This window comes from Macrosteles quadrilineatus, unplaced genomic scaffold (genome assembly GCF_028750875.1).
Source record: "Macrosteles quadrilineatus isolate MER2022 unplaced genomic scaffold, UCM_ALF_1.0 Scaffold_3__2_contigs__length_128488019, whole genome shotgun sequence".
Taxonomy (NCBI): domain Eukaryota; kingdom Metazoa; phylum Arthropoda; class Insecta; order Hemiptera; family Cicadellidae; genus Macrosteles; species Macrosteles quadrilineatus.
The window spans coordinates 19,803,612-19,820,794 of NW_026542596.1; the positions used below are offsets into that span (position 1 = coordinate 19,803,612).

Sequence of the window (17,183 nt, forward strand, 5' to 3'; positions counted from 1 at the left end):
CCGAAATTGGAAAGCCAATCACACGCGGCAATCGGGTTTGTTCGATGCTGAGGGCTATGCCGCACCTGGGATACGCTCGCCATTTGACGTGCCGCCGCGAACGTGTTAAATCATCTCACATAGGGTAATCCAACAAAGTAAGACATGTTTACAAACAAAGTAGGAAAGATACAAAAACAAACAGCTAAAAGACACTATGAAAATAATATGATGCATCAAAGCATGTAGGCCTACACTTACAACATTTATCATGCAGTTTTAGTTAGACTATGAGAATTGAAATATATATAATTCTCCTAATCTATATATTTTCACTTACTTGGGCACTGTCTTACGACAACCACAAACACATCCGACAAGAGCCATTATGATGGTGAGAAGAACAAAAACAGAGAGGGTAGCAAACACCAGCTGTGCCTCTGGCAACATCTTATCCTGAAAAAAAAAATGGTTTAATTTTGTTTTAATCTACGCTATTGGCAATTTATGAGATTTGTTTAGGGTATAGTCCAAGACTTGGGTTTGTTACTGTCTGATGTCCTTAACATCTATCTATTTAATTGTCAATTAACAAGTTATCATGTAAGTATGTATCAATACTTTATTTTGTGTACAGTGCAGAGCAGTCCTTCGTGGAAAAATAAGAATTGTTAGGCTATAAGGACTATAAGGATAACTACCTATCAAAGGATTACCTATATTTTTTATGGAGGATTTTTGAAAAATACCAGCTAAGGAGAATAAAATCCACCCTAAAAATATCCCGTAACTTGCAGTCGATTTGACACATTATCAGTATAGTTTTAAGGTAAATTTGAATACAGATGGAAATATACATTAAATCCCCATTCTAAACTTGTAGTCAGTTTTTGAATAAAAATCAAGACTAACTTAATTAAATTAGGCTACCGACAGTGTGCACTAATGCAAATTGTATATAATTTTTATTGAATATACCAACATTTGGCCAAGTTAAACTGAAAAGACAACTATTTATAAGCCGTAGCATTGATAATGTCATATAACTTTTACAGAAACAAAACTAAAGGAAAAATAATTTTAGACTGTAGCCTATGTCATAGTTACAAATTTACTGGAGATGGTCTAATAGATAAGGTGTCTAAGCCTATTTTCAGCCCAAATAAAATATACTTAAGTTACGTAAGTTAGTAAATTTGGTAGGTTAAGTCTTACCTCTGCTATTTATAGACCCCCTGTGACCTGGTCAATTAAGAAAATGTTTAAGAGCTCACAAAATTATGAAAGGATTATACAATTTAAGAAGCTCTGGAGCACATTTAAAAGCCCATTGACTAAAAACTAAATGACAAGCAATTGAAAAGGAGTATACATTATGCTTGTGTACTTATCTCTTAATCTTCTAATCTCCTCTGAGTAGGCCTACTTACAAAGATTGAGTTGGAGTGACTCATGCATAAGGGTTTAAGTTAACACACTTTCAAGATTTTTGATTCAACACAGCAATTGACAATAATATTCGTTTGGACTTTGTGTAAAATAAACTTTTAAGTCTATGGTATTTGTTAAAGAATTCATCAAGATTTTTAAAATATTCCTATTCTATTTATTTCCTAAGATTGTGTATTTATTATATTACTAGCTGTACCAGCGGGCTTCGCCCCGTTTAACTTCATAAGTATTCGCATGGCTCATTCACGTCCTGGTTGAAGTTCGTTCGCTACGCTCACTCACCTTTAGGTTGGAGCTCGTTCGCTGCGCTCACTTGCTTTCAGGTTAGCTCGTTCGCTACGCTAACTCGCCTCCACGTTGAAGTTCGTTCGCTACGCTCACTCACCTTTTGGTTGGAAATTAGCTGTTGTCATAAATTTAAAAAAAATAATAGTGCTGAACCCTGTTGGTAATCCTTGTAACTTTAATGCTATTGAACATCATAGAACAGAACCAACTTGTTTATTTGAAACAGCTGTTAAGATTCATTCATTCCTTTTAAATATGAAAAATCATAAGATTAACATGAGGAACTACAGAGCCACTGGGGCGGAGCCCGAAAGGGTTTTTGAGATAAGAATATGCTTGAATGTTAATCGGGAATGTGAGCTATCATCATGCCAAATTTCAGCCCAATCCGTCCAGTAGTTTATGCGTGATTGAGCAACAAACATACACACAAACTCACAAACTTTCAGATTTAGTCTATAATATTAGTAAGATTAATCCAGTACCGTAGGTTGAGGAGTGAATGTGAAAAACAATACCGGGCTCAAGTCTCCTTAGCGTCCCATGACAAAAATAAGTAAGTTGAGGATGGATTCTCAATTTTTAACAGTTTGTTGAAAAATCGAAACTTAAGCCTCCATCGGTGATACTACCTACGGAGTTTTCCACCGGGCGTATTTGTTTTATAAAAAAATATGTATGTATATCGCCAGCTGGCAGCTTTAGGAGTGACTTAACAGTACCTCACGTGCATCTTTCTAGGAACCGATTCTAGGAAACATTATTTCAATCTCACACCTCTCCGGCAAAACCCGTATCAATCAGTTTAAGTCAGAAGAGTCGGGGAGCATGGGGCTATATATTTTTATATGGCTAAACTAGTGGTCGAAAACTCGATTCAAATATTTACTGCGCACAAACTTCTCTATTTTCACCCCACAGTGTAAATAAAACATGTGATTGCAATTTCTTCCATTTGTTTTTACTTTCTGTTTACATTTTGTTATTTCAGCAACCCATAAGAACAAAGGTTGGTTTTTTTAATTTTAAATTAATTTTTGTGTTTTTCTTTTTAGTTAGCCTATTTTATTCACAGAGGATACGCGTCCGGTAACCAGACGTGGATTAGGCGTCCGGTAACCAGACGTAGATTAGGCGTCCGGTAGGGGGTCCCGGAACGCCATTACCACAATGATACGATGGTCAGCCATCAATGTTCGTGGTGTAGGCCTAGTGGATAGAGTGCTCGACTGATATGCGAGAGGTCCCCGGTTCGAAACCCATCGGTAACATTAACTTTTTGTCACAGATTTTGCTTTGAATGTAATTTCTTCTTAACTGTACATCTTTTGTTAGAACTTTTGGCATTTATAATCTTATGTTATGAAGAGAATTGAACCTTCATTTGATTTTTTTCACTATCAGCAAGTTTGGTTGGTTAGGTTAGGTTATGACAGTAACTGCCGGACGCCTAATCCACGTCCGGTTACCGGACGCGTATCCTCTGCGTATTTTATTACTCATAGGGAAGTAGCTAAGTATTACCGTAGGTCTTATGGTAAGACATAGGCTCGGGACCGATTTACTTTTTCATTTTGGTGTCCCCAGAGGCCAAAAACACTGTTCGTTCAAATTTTTTTTAGGCCTAGGCGATACCATGACCTAAGAGGCAAAATGCATCAGTCATTAAAAATAATTAAAAAAAAAGGGTACTATGGTGTATTATTTATTAATATTGTTTACAGTAGCCTTACACGTGAACAATATACCTAGGCTAGTATAATATATATGTATGTCCGAGGAAGTGAGGAAGATAGGTCGGACTTTATGCGGATTCGTGACTATATTAACTCCTTTGAAGTGAGGTTAGATTAGGTAGGCTAAGTTAAAGGTTAGGTTATAATGAACCGACTCCTAACCTTTACCTTCCCTAATCTAACCTCACTTCAAAACCCTTAATACAGTCACGAATCCGCATAAAACCCGACCTACCTTCCTCACATGCCTAAATAAGAACTGATTATTTGGTTTCAAAACTAATTGATTTTATTTCATTCCGCTTTAGATAAAGTAAACAGTTGTTTGCTCTTCTCACTCAGTCCTCACTCTTCACTCAGAACGGACCCGTCCAGACCACGCCATATTACCATTACCTTCAGTACCGCTCAATTATCCTTAGATTCGTAATCCTAACCTTCGTTTTACGGCCACTACGGCCACTTAGGAATCTCTCCGACAAAAACTGATTGCATTTTTGGATTCAGCGTTAAAAATACTGTAAGTAGACATATAAAAATTATGTCTGTGAAACTGCCAATAAACCAACATTAAGCTATGACGTCACGTCAGATCAGTAGATCAAGAAGGCCGTGGCATCAAAACTTCCTAACCTCAAATGCATGTATCAAAACTTTCTAACCTCAAACACATGTGTCACATGTCAAAACTTCCTAACCTCAAATACATTTTATGTTTAAATTACACCTTTTGAGCAGTTATTAAGTGTTTGTTTTACTAGTATACCATTTTTATATTAATGCGGTGCCGAAATAAAGTGCAATGACCACTAATAACACTTGTTTTTATTCCATTGATATGTAGGCCTACTTCCACTAACCTCAAAGTGCATTTCACACTACAAACATACATCTGACTAGATTTATGTAGATTACTTTTATGGATTATGTTACATTATAAGTCAATACATGTGATAATAAAATAGCATGCCCATACGATGCTTATGATGGTTTCTATATGTGGTAACAGTTAGACCTGCTCCTTACCCAACTACCGATTTAACAGATTAAAAAAAAACAATTATATTTTAAAATTCGCTCGATAAATTTTCATTATTTTAATGGAGAATGTTATTTACACGTCTACACATGTTATAATAAAATGGCAAGCCCATTCGATGCTTATGATGGTTGCTATGTGTGGTAGAAGTTAGGCCTGCTCCTTATTGAGCTATCGATTTTTTACAGATTCTAAAAAAATTATATTTCAAATTTAGCTCGATAAATTTTCATTATTTTTATGGAGTATGTTCTTCACACGTTTACACATGTTATAAAAAAATGGCAAGCCCATTCGATGCTTATGATGGTTGCTATATGTGGTAGAAGTTAGGCCTGCTGCTTATTGAGCTACCGATTTTTACAGATTCTAAAAAAAATTATATTTCAAATTTGGCTCGATAAATTTTGATTATTTTTATGGAGTATGTTATTTAGACGTCTACACATGTTATAATAAAATGGCAAGCCCAGTCAATGCTTATGATGGTTGCTATGTGTGGTAGAAGTTAGGCCTGCTCCTTATTGAGCTACCGATTTTTACAGATTCTAAAAAAATTATATTTCAAATTTAGCTCGATAAATTTTCATTATTTTTATGGAGTATGTTCTTCACACGTTTACACATGTTATAAAAAAATGGCAAGCCCATTCGATGCTTATGATGGTTTCTATAGTTGGTAGAAGATAGTCCTGCTCCTTACTGAGCTACCGATTTTTCAGAAGAAAAAAATTATATTTCAAATTTGGCTCGATAAATTTTGATTATTTTTATGGAGTATGTTATTTACAAGTATACACGTGACATAATTAAATGGCAAGCCCATTCAATGCTTATGATGGTTTCTATAGGTGGTAGAAGATAGGCCTGCTCCTTACTGTGCTACGGTTTTTTTCAGATAAAAAAATTATATTTCAAATTTGGCTCGATAAATTTTCATTATTTTTATGGAGTATGTTATTTAGACGTATACACATGTCGTACGTAAATGGCAAGCCCATTCAATGCTTATGATGGTTTCTATAGTTGGTAGAAGATAGTCCTGCTCCTTACTGAGCTACCGATTTTTCAGAAGAAAAAAATTATATTTCAAATTTCGCTCGATAAATTTTGATTATTTTTATGGAGTATGTTATTTACAAGTATACACGTGACATAATTAAATGGCAAGCCCATTCAATGCTTATGATGGTTTCTATAGGTGGTAGAAGATAGGCCTGCTCCTTACTGGGCTACGGTTTTTTTCAGATAAAAAAATTATATTTCAAATTTGGCTCGATAAATTTTCATTATTTTTATGGAGTATGTTATTTAGACGTATACACATGTCATACGTAAATGGCAAGCCCATTCAATGCTTATGATGGTTTCTATAGTTGGTAGAAGATAGTCCTGCTCCTTACTGAGCTACCGATTTATCAGAAGAATAAATTATATTTCAAATTTCGCTCGATAAATTTTGATTATTTTTATGGAGTATGTTATTTACAAGTATACACGTGACATAATTAAATGGCAAGCCCATTCAATGCTTATGATGGTTTCTATAGGTGGTAGAAGATAGTCCTGCTCCTTACTGAGCTACCGATTTTTCAGAAGAAAAAAATTATATTTCAAATTTCGCTCGATAAATTTTGATTATTTTTATGGAGTATGTTATTTAGACGTATACACATGTCATACGTAAATGGCAAGCCCATTCAATGCTTATGATGGTTTCTATAGTTGGTAGAAGATAGTCCTGCTCCTTACTGAGCTACCGATTTTTCAGAAAAAAAAAATTATATTTCAAATTTCGCTCGATAAATTTTGATTATTTTTATGGAGTATGTTATTTACAAGTATACACGTGACATAATTAAATGGCAAGCCCATTCAATGCTTATGATGGTTTCTATAGGTGGTAGAAGATAGTCCTGCTCCTTACTGAGCTACCGATTTTTCAGAAGAAAAAAATTATATTTCAAATTTCGCTCGATAAATTTTGATTATTTTTATGGAGTATGTTATTTAGACGTATACACATGTCATACGTAAATGGCAAGCCCATTCAATGCTTATGATGGTTTCTATAGTTGGTAGAAGATAGTCCTGCTCCTTACTGAGCTACCGATTTTTCAGAAGAAAAAAATTATATTTCAAATTTCGCTCGATAAATTTTGATTATTTTTATGGAGTATGTTATTTACAAGTATACACGTGACATAATTAAATGGCAAGCCCATTCAATGCTTATGATGGTTTCTATAGGTGGTAGAAGATAGGCCTGCTCCTTACTGGGCTACGGTTTTTTTTTTCAGATAAAAAAATTATATTTCAAATTTGGCTCGATAAATTTTCATTATTTTTATGGAGTATGTTATTTTTAGACGTATACACATGTCATACGTAAATGGCAAGCCCATTCAATGCTTTTGATGGTTTCTATAGGTGGTAGAAGATAGTCCTGCTCCTTACTGAGCTACCGATTTTTCAGAAGAAAAAAATTATATTTCAAATTTCGCTCGATAAATTTTGATTATTTTTATGGAGTATGTTATTTACAAGTATACACGTGACATAATTAAATGGCAAGCCCATTCAATGCTTATGATGGTTTCTATAGGTGGTAGAAGATAGGCCTGCTCCTTACTGGGCTACGGTTTTTTTCAGATAAAAAAATTATATTTCAAATTTCGCTCGATAAATTTTTATTATTTTTATTGAGTATGTTCTTAACACGTTTACACATGTTATAAAAAAATGGCAAGCCCATTCGATGCTTATGATGGTTGCTATATGTGGTAGAAATTAGGCCTGCTCCTTACTGAGCTACCTATTTTTCAGATAAAAAGAAATATATTTCAAATTTGGCTCGATAAATTTTTATTATTTTTAAGGAGTATGTTATTTACACGTATACACGTGTCATAATTAAATGGCAAGCCCATTCAATGCTTATGATGGTTTCTGTATGAGGTAGAAGTTGAACCTGCCATTTATTAGACTACTGATGTTACAGATTTAAAAAAAATTATATTTCAAACTTGGCTCGATAAATTTTGATTATTTTTATGGAGTATGTTATTTACACGTATACACGTGTCATAATTAAATGGCAAGCCCATTCAATGCTTATGATGGTTTCTATAGTTGGTAGAAGATAGTCCTGCTCCTTACTGAGCTACCGATTTTTCAGAAGAAAAAAATTATATTTCAAATTTCACTCAATGGCTCAAATTCGAACAAAAGATGTACAGTTAAGAAGTATTAGCATTCTAAAGCAAAATCTTTGACAAAAAGTATATGCCCCCGGGTGAATTCGAACTCGAGACCTCCTGAACAGCAGTCCGAGACGCTATCAACTACACCACGAACGCCACTGGAACCTCTTAGTGATTCAAAGTATGAAAGAGGTAAGTGGAATAAGCTTTAGTTTAGTATATTTTTATATTACATAGACAGCGCCGTCCTTAGGGTGGAGCGAGTGGAGCGGCCGCTCCAGGCCTCGCGCCGGAGAAGGCCTCGCGCAGCGAGGCCTGCCCGGCGAGGTCTACCCGGCGAGGCCTTACTATCGCTAGAAATAAGTTAATGTTTTGGAATGAAAATAAAAAAATAAAGGACAGACAGATACATCTGCCTAAAATATGTCTTATTTATTATGAATTAGCCTATATCAATTGTTGTATCGATTAAAAACCTACGAACGACATTTAAAACACAAAAGAATATCAAACAACGTTTGACAGCTCGGCGGCGATGACGGAACCCGAGCCTCGCGGCAGCCACCGAGCCACCCCGGTGAATGTGAGTGAGTCATACGCTTACTCTTACTGGTGCCATTAAAGTTCTATTGTATGATTAATTAAGTTCAATTTATTTACAGATGTAAATGTTTACTGGATTGAATGGATAATCAGCGTGGATAAGACTGACTGTAAACTACTCGCATTTCGCAATAAACATAAACCTATAACAATATTTGTCATTAAAGTAAAAAGTAATACTGTGAATCAATTCCACTGTTTGTAATGATACTACCTCTTTTAATTTATTATTAAAAACTCATTGACAATTATAGGTAATATTTTTTACCTTTAAACCCCCCATTACAGACCAACTGCCGAAAACACAATAAACCTATATTTACAAAAAGTACATAAACAAGTTAGCCTATGAGCATTTACTATTTACAAAGTGACGGGACGACAATCCACAGTGAAGAGAAGTGTTCATTTTTTTATTAATTATTGTAAAGAACTTCGTGGACAATATTTATGATATCCACTTTGGAATTGGAACAATAATATGTGCAATTAGCTATAATATTAACAGCCATTTTCAGAGTATAAAATATTCATTTCTTTTTTCGTCAAAGTGCTTAAAATGACGACTTTACAAGTATAATTTTACACAAATTTTCCGGGGGGAAACCCCCAGACCCCCCGGTAAGCTTGGTTAAACAAGGCCTCACAATTATGTATTGCCCCAGACCTCGCATTTTATAAAGACGGCTCTGTACATAGACAATATACATGCCTGTATTGGGGCTGTTTACCTTAATCTGTTAAAAACAACGATAAAATATCTCTGGACGACCCTTAAAATAAACATCACGCCCTTTGGTATCATAATTGTAAACAGTGATTGAATAAATCTGTCAACAGATCTTCCGGCATTTCTACTCTAGCCCTCCGGATGAGCTAAAAAAAATAAAAGTATCGTGTTACTTTCAATGATGTTATCAGCCCAGTGGGCCACAGTCCGTAATAGGCCACTGCAAATAATGTGTCAAGATAGGTACCATTTTAGGCAAGGTTTTTGTGTTTGGATGATATTATATTAGACACGATAAGAGCACACTGAACTTCTTCTGCAGATGAATAACTGCTGGATAAATATAAGCCTATTTATAAATTAATGTCGCAATGTGAGTTTGAGCATTTTGTAGCTATATGAGAAAGTTACATAGTATTTTTTAGACTGCTGCTCAGTGCACTATAAGAATATGTTTTTTAGAGATAAATTAAATAATTTTTGTTGCTGAGTAGCGCTAGTAAACTAATTATAAAAAAATTAAAAAAATAATTTGAACATCCTACTACTGTATTTTACTATGCATATTTGATTAATCTGCCATCCCAATGTGTCAATTCCCAATGTGTCAATCGCTTTAACATGGACCACGTATTTAGCACGTACTGTATTATTTGACTTACTGGGATTTTTGATCTACAGACACTGCAAACATTGTAGTTTTTGACCTAGCGGCACAGGCATAAATTATTTGATCTTCCGGCACTGTTGACTTCCAGCAACATTCCCGTACTTTTGAATGTGCTGAATTCACTGCTTAAGAGTATGGAAATACTTACGCAAATAGGTACAAAACAACATTAAGTATGCTACAGTTCAAAGATATGTGACCAATTCCATTTCAATTATGAAATAAAGTTTAATAAGTACATTAATGAACTTAACAACTATGGTTAAGGAACCAACATAGCCTATGTCATGCATAATATATGTAAGTTTGGGCTAGAAGTCCTATAGAACCATATGTATAGAACCACCTATAGAAACCATCATAAGCATTGAATGGGCTTGCCATTTAATGATGTCACGTGTATACTTGTAAATAACATACTCCATAAAAATAATCAAAATTTATCGAGCGAAATTTGAAATATAATCTTTTTCTTCTGAAAAATCGGTAGCTCAGTAAGGAGCAGGACTATCTTCTACCACCTATAGAAACCATCATAAGCATCGAATGGGCTTGCCATTTACGTATGACATGTGTATACGTCTAAATAACATACTCCATAAAAATAATCTAAATTTATCGAGCGAAATTTGAAATATAATTTTTTTCTTCTGAAAAATCGGTAGCTCAGTAATGAGCAGGACTATCTTCTACCAACTATAGAAACCATCATAAGCATTGAATGGGCTTGCCATTAAATTATGACATGTGTATACGTGTAAATAACGTACTCCATAAAAATAATCAAAATTTATCGAGCCAAATTTGAAATATAAATTTTTTTTATCTGAAAAATTTGTAGCACAATAAGGTGCAGGCCTATATTATACCACCTATAAAAACCATCATAAGCATTGAATGGGCTTGTCATTTAATTATGACACGTGTATACGTGTAAATAACATACTCCATAAAAATAATCAAAATTTATAGAGCGAAATTTGAAATATAATTTTTTTCTTCTGAAAAATCGGTAGCTCAGTAAGGAGCAGGACTATCTTCTACCACCTATAGAAACCATCATAAGCATTGAATGGGCTTGCCATTTACGTATGACATGTGTATACGTCTAAATAACATACTCCATAAAAATAATGAAAATTTATCGAGCGAAATTTGAAATATAATTTTTTTCTTCTGAAAAATCGGTAGCTCAGTAAGGAGCAGGACTATCTTCTACCACCTATAGAAACCATCATAAGCATTGAATGGGCTTGCCATTTACGTATGACATGTGTATACGTCTAAATAACATACTCCATAAAAATAATAAAAATTTATCGAGCGAAATTTGAAATATAATTTTTTTCTTCTGAAAAATCGGTAGCTCAGTAAGGAGCAGGACTATCTTCTACCAACTATAGAAACCATCATAAGCATTGAATGGGCTTGCCATTTAATTATGTCACGTGTATACTTGTAAATAACATACTCCATAAAAATAATCAAAATTTATCGAGCGAAATTTGAAATATAATTTTTTTCTTCTGAAAAATCGGTAGCTCAGTAAGGAGCAGGACTATCTTCTACCACCTATAGAAACCATCATAAGAATTGAATGGGCTTGCCATTTACGTATGACATGTGTATACGTCTAAATAACATACTCCATAAAAATAATCAAAATTTATCGAGCGAAATTTGAAATATAATTTTTTTCTTCTGAAAAATCGGTAGCTCAGTAAGGAGCAGGACTATCTTCTACCACCTATAGAAACCATCATAAGCATTGAATGGGCTTGCCATTTAATTATGTCACGTGTATACTTGTAAATAACATACTCCATAAAAATAATCAAAATTTATCGAGCGAAATTTGAAATATAATTTTTTTCTTCTGAAAAATCGGTAGCTCAGTAAGGAGCAGGACTATCTTCTACCAACTATAGAAACCATCATAAGCATTGAATGGGCTTGCCATTTAATTATGTCACGTGTATACTTGTAAATAACATACTCCATAAAAATAATGAAAATTTATCGAGCGAAATTTGAAATATAATTTTTTTTATCTGAAAAATTTGTAGCACAATAAGGTGCAGGCCTATATTCTACCACCTATAAAAACCATCATAAGCATTGAATGGGCTTGCCATTTAATTATGTCACGTGTATACTTGTAAATAACATACTCCATAAAAATAATCAAAATTTATCGAGCGAAATTTGAAATATAATTTTTTTCTTCTGAAAAATCGGTATCTCAGTAAGGAGCAGGACTATCTTCTACCAACTATAGAAACCATCATAAGCATTGAATGGGCTTGCCATTTACGTATGACATGTGTATACGTCTAAATAACATACTCCATAAAAATAATGATAATTTATCGAGCCAAATTTGAAATATAATTTTTTTATCTGAAAAAAACCGTAGCCCAGTAAGGAGCAGGCCTATCTTCTACCACCTATAGAAACCATCATAAGCATTGAATGGGCTTGCCATTTAATTATGTCACGTGTATACTTGTAAATAACATACTCCATAAAAATAATCAAAATTTATCGAGCGAAATTTGAAATATAATTTTTTTCTTCTGAAAAATCGGTAGCTCAGTAAGGAGCAGGACTATCTTCTACCACCTATAGAAACCATCATAAGCATTGAATGGGCTTGCCATTTACGTATGACATGTGTATACGTCTAAATAACATACTCCATAAAAATAATCAAAATTTATCGAGCGAAATTTGAAATATAATTTTTTTCTTCTGAAAAATCGGTAGCTCAGTAAGGAGCAGGACTATCTTCTACCACCTATAGAAACCATCATAAGCATTGAATGGGCTTGCCATTTACGTATGACATGTGTATACGTCTAAATAACATACTCCATAAAAATAATGAAAATTTATCGAGCGAAATTTGAAATATAATTTTTTTCTTCTGAAAAATCGGTAGCTCAGTAAGGAGCAGGACTATCTTCTACCAACTATAGAAACCATCATAAGCATTGAATGGGCTTGCCATTTAATTATGTCACGTGTATACTTGTAAATAACATACTCCATAAAAATAATCAAAATTTATCGAGCGAAATTTGAAATATAATTTTTTTCTTCTGAAAAATCGGTAGCTCAGTAAGGAGCAGGACTATCTTCTACCACCTATAGAAACCATCATAAGAATTGAATGGGCTTGCCATTTACGTATGACATGTGTATACGTCTAAATAACATACTCCATAAAAATAATCAAAATTTATCGAGCGAAATTTGAAATATAATTTTTTTCTTCTGAAAAATCGGTAGCTCAGTAAGGAGCAGGACTATCTTCTACCACCTATAGAAACCATCATAAGCATTGAATGGGCTTGCCATTTAATTATGTCACGTGTATACTTGTAAATAACATACTCCATAAAAATAATCAAAATTTATCGAGCGAAATTTGAAATATAATTTTTTTCTTCTGAAAAATCGGTAGCTCAGTAAGGAGCAGGACTATCTTCTACCAACTATAGAAACCATCATAAGCATTGAATGGGCTTGCCATTTAATTATGTCACGTGTATACTTGTAAATAACATACTCCATAAAAATAATGAAAATTTATCGAGCGAAATTTGAAATATAATTTTTTTTTATCTGAAAAATTTGTAGCACAATAAGGTGCAGGCCTATATTCTACCACCTATAAAAACCATCATAAGCATTGAATGGGCTTGCCATTTAATTATGTCACGTGTATACTTGTAAATAACATACTCCATAAAAATAATCAAAATTTATCGAGCGAAATTTGAAATATAATTTTTTTCTTCTGAAAAATCGGTAGCTCAGTAAGGAGCAGGACTATCTTCTACCAACTATAGAAACCATCATAAGCATTGAATGGGCTTGCCATTTACGTATGACATGTGTATACGTCTAAATAACATACTCCATAAAAATAATGATAATTTATCGAGCCAAATTTGAAATATAATTTTTTTATCTGAAAAAAACCGTAGCCCAGTAAGGAGCAGGCCTATCTTCTACCACCTATAGAAACCATCATAAGCATTGAATGGGCTTGCCATTTAATTATGTCACGTGTATACTTGTAAATAACATACTCCATAAAAATAATCAAAATTTATCGAGCGAAATTTGAAATATAATTTTTTTCTTCTGAAAAATCGGTAGCTCAGTAAGGAGCAGGACTATCTTCTACCACCTATAGAAACCATCATAAGCATTGAATGGGCTTGCCATTTACGTATGACATGTGTATACGTCTAAATAACATACTCCATAAAAATAATGAAAATTTATCGAGCGAAATTTGAAATATAATTTTTTTCTTCTGAAAAATCGGTAGCTCAGTAAGGAGCAGGACTATCATCTACCACCTACAGAAACCATCATAAGCATCGAATGGGCTTGCCATTTTATTATGGCATGTATATACGTGTAAATAACATACTCCATAAAAATAGTAAACATGAATCAAACCAGATTTGAATAATACACTTTACTCATTCTGTTGATTGTACCAGTTGAAGCTGTTTTTGTTTACTGTAACACTGTTACATTCTCGTACGTCTGGAGTATATTTCGTGATTCAATATTATGGTATAAGAGTAACAGTGTTATATCATTATTTTTTCGTATGTGCCTTGGTTACATTTATTAATCAAATTAATAAAATTTAATATTAAAATAGGCTGAAAGGAATGTTTACATATCTTTGTTGCGAGTAATGCACTTTGAGGTTAGTGGTTCATAGAGTGATACAATGGAATAACAACAAGTGATATTAATGGTTATTGTACTTTATTTAGGCAACTCAGTTATATAAAAATGGTACATTAGTAAAACAAACACTTAAACACTGCTCAAAATATATGATTTCCACATATTTCAGTGAAATATGCATTTGAGGTTAGGAAGTTCTGAAGCCACGGCCTTCTTGATCTGCTGATCTGACGCTGACGTCATAGCTTAATGTTGGTTTATTGGCAGTTTTACATCCATTAAAAATTAGCCTACATCATAGGCCTATCCCAATGTAAATACGGTAAATATTTGCCGAAAAATAAATTTAAAATAAAATAATTGTATTTTTGTACTTCTAATAATAGGTATATAGGCCTAGGCTACTTTCAAGGATAAAAATATCAATAAATTTAACACGTTCGCTGCTGAGCGCTAGATGCCGGGACGGCGCCAGTTGCTGAACTACGCTCGGCCGCTGCGTGACATTGCCACCAATACACTGAATTACAGTAAAAACAACAGTAGTTATACTGGATGGCAATGTTCTGCAATAAAACTGGCTTTGGATATAGTACTAAGTGATTCTGATAGATAGCAGCACTACCCAGGTTACAGTCGGTAAAGTAGTGTCGCTATCTAGCAGGAAAGAGGTAAAACAAAGCCCTGTTCCAAACGACCCTGGTGGTGATTTGGGAAACTATATTTTTTATTGTCAGAAAAGTACGTCCCCACGAGCTGCAAAGAAATATAGAACGCTTGTGACGTGCTGGCTTATCCATAGCAACGTTAAACAACAATGAACGGTGACGTTCTGGAACGTTCTTAGCTCCTGGCGCCGTGGCCCGGCTGACGTTCCGGAACGTCCGTAGCAGCGAACGTGTTAAAAATCTTGAAGCAACCACCTTTGGACCACTTGAAATGGATTGACCTTTAGGCTAATTGGCTCTACCTACAGAGCAATCATCTGCATAATGCCAATGCAATTTTCTAGTCTAATCTAGGATGTTCAAATTAACTAGGCTTAGGCTAGGTTAGGTTTGAGAAAAAATAGTTTGCTTACAATTTTAATAACACTTCGGATGTGAGGCCTATTTGATTCCAACGGAAAGCAATTGCGGGAGTAAAAAGTCATACAACGTGTTCTTATACATGACAATTGACAAAACACTAAAAACTCAAATCACTTTAAAATCAAATTCTAAAATCGCATAAAATTCAAATTATGTTTTCACCAAGTTCGACAGTCAGCCAACTCCACCTAAACAATCGCCACACCAGTCACCATCGCCATGTTGATTTTTTCATTTTGTGGTTATGATCTTCTTGATGATGTTATGATTATGTCTTATACAGGTTAACCACAAGTAAAATTGAAGACAGCTGTAATAATACATTAAACATACTATAAATCATACAAATAATTATAAAACTCATTACAAGTAATATTGAAGCTGTAATTCCGTTTAAAAGGGTGGGAGGTCAAGGAAGGACTCGGGCCTTGGGCCGTTCCTTTACAAATAACGTTAAATATGTACATTGTAAACAGTAATGATACCCATCATAAAACATACTCCCTTATTAATCTCATTTAACCAAATAAAACGATCTAATTATAAAAATAACCCGTTCCTTATATATATTGTAACCAAACAGTAAATCGTGAATTTTTTTAACAAGTATTTATTTACAATCTATTCTATACTAGAACAATAAGTAAATTTCATGACCATTTTAACATCGGTTAGATACACTCCATCAAGTGCACTAACACACAAAAACTTTTAAAAAGTTTAACCTCAGAGTAAATAAAACAAAAGTTTTGTTTTATTACTCTGAGGTTTAACTAAAAACGATTTGGAAGGTCTATTGGATTAACTCTTTTGTTGAGCCTATATGTAGCTTCACTATTATCGAGGAGGTTAACTGCCAAGAAATTTGGATGGATTTCTAATTTTCTTTGATATTTTTCACTTCGACTTTAAGTTATTTTATATTACTGATCTATAGTATGTTTAGCAATGATAACAAAATAATATGAATTATGTTATGCATTGTTTTATTTTAGAAGACCCGTTAGTGGACATAATAAGCATCTCCCTCAGTATAGGCATATCTTGAACATAGTCCTGATTATAAGTATACTATGCATTATTATCATTTAAATGGATCAGCTGAAGATATAGTTTTGATGTTATAGTTCCATCCGGATTCTAGTAGCGCGTTTTATTCATAAGTGCTATTTACCATCATGGTGGAAGGAAAAAACATAGGTGTGCTATTCCCACATATTCTGACGTCACTCGGATTGCAAACAAAAGATCACCTGATTGTAACTGTCAAATTAGTATATATATTTGTTTTGATTTGGTTGTTATTGTTTTTATTTTATAAAAACAATAACAATCTAATCAAAACAAATACATACTAATTTTAACAGTTACAATCAGTTGATCTTTTGTTTGCAATCCGAGTGACGTCAGAATATGTGGGAATAGCACACCTATGTTTTTTCCTTCCACCATGATTTACCATGCTATTTACAGTAATTATTTTATAATCAATGCTATTTGTTTCTTTAAAACTTATCTTAAAACTATTCATCCAAATACAAAGATACATTTTATAAAATATTACTTTATACTATTGTACCTTATCCTATGACATTGAAAACATTTGAGCGTAGCATCTTTCATTTTTGTATAGTCAGAATATTAATTCAAGTTATGAATTAATTATTCTGATC

General features: G+C 33.6%; 1 protein-coding gene across 2 annotated transcripts in view; it reads right to left on the reverse strand.

Moving 5' to 3' along the window:
* LOC128990735 (uncharacterized) overlaps positions 1–15,714 on the reverse strand; it is a 33,417-nt gene extending 17,703 nt beyond the window's left edge. For both annotated transcript variants that reach the window (XM_054413279.1, XM_054413278.1), the window contains exons 1-2: positions 15,501–15,714; positions 320–435 (exon numbers count right to left, since the gene is read on the reverse strand). In XM_054413279.1, coding sequence (XP_054269254.1) covers positions 320–435; positions 15,501–15,572 — 188 coding nt within the window. In that variant the 5' untranslated portion in view covers positions 15,573–15,714. The remainder of the gene's footprint in view (positions 1–319; positions 436–15,500) is intronic.
* Between the last annotated feature and the right edge of the window lie 1,469 nt (positions 15,715–17,183).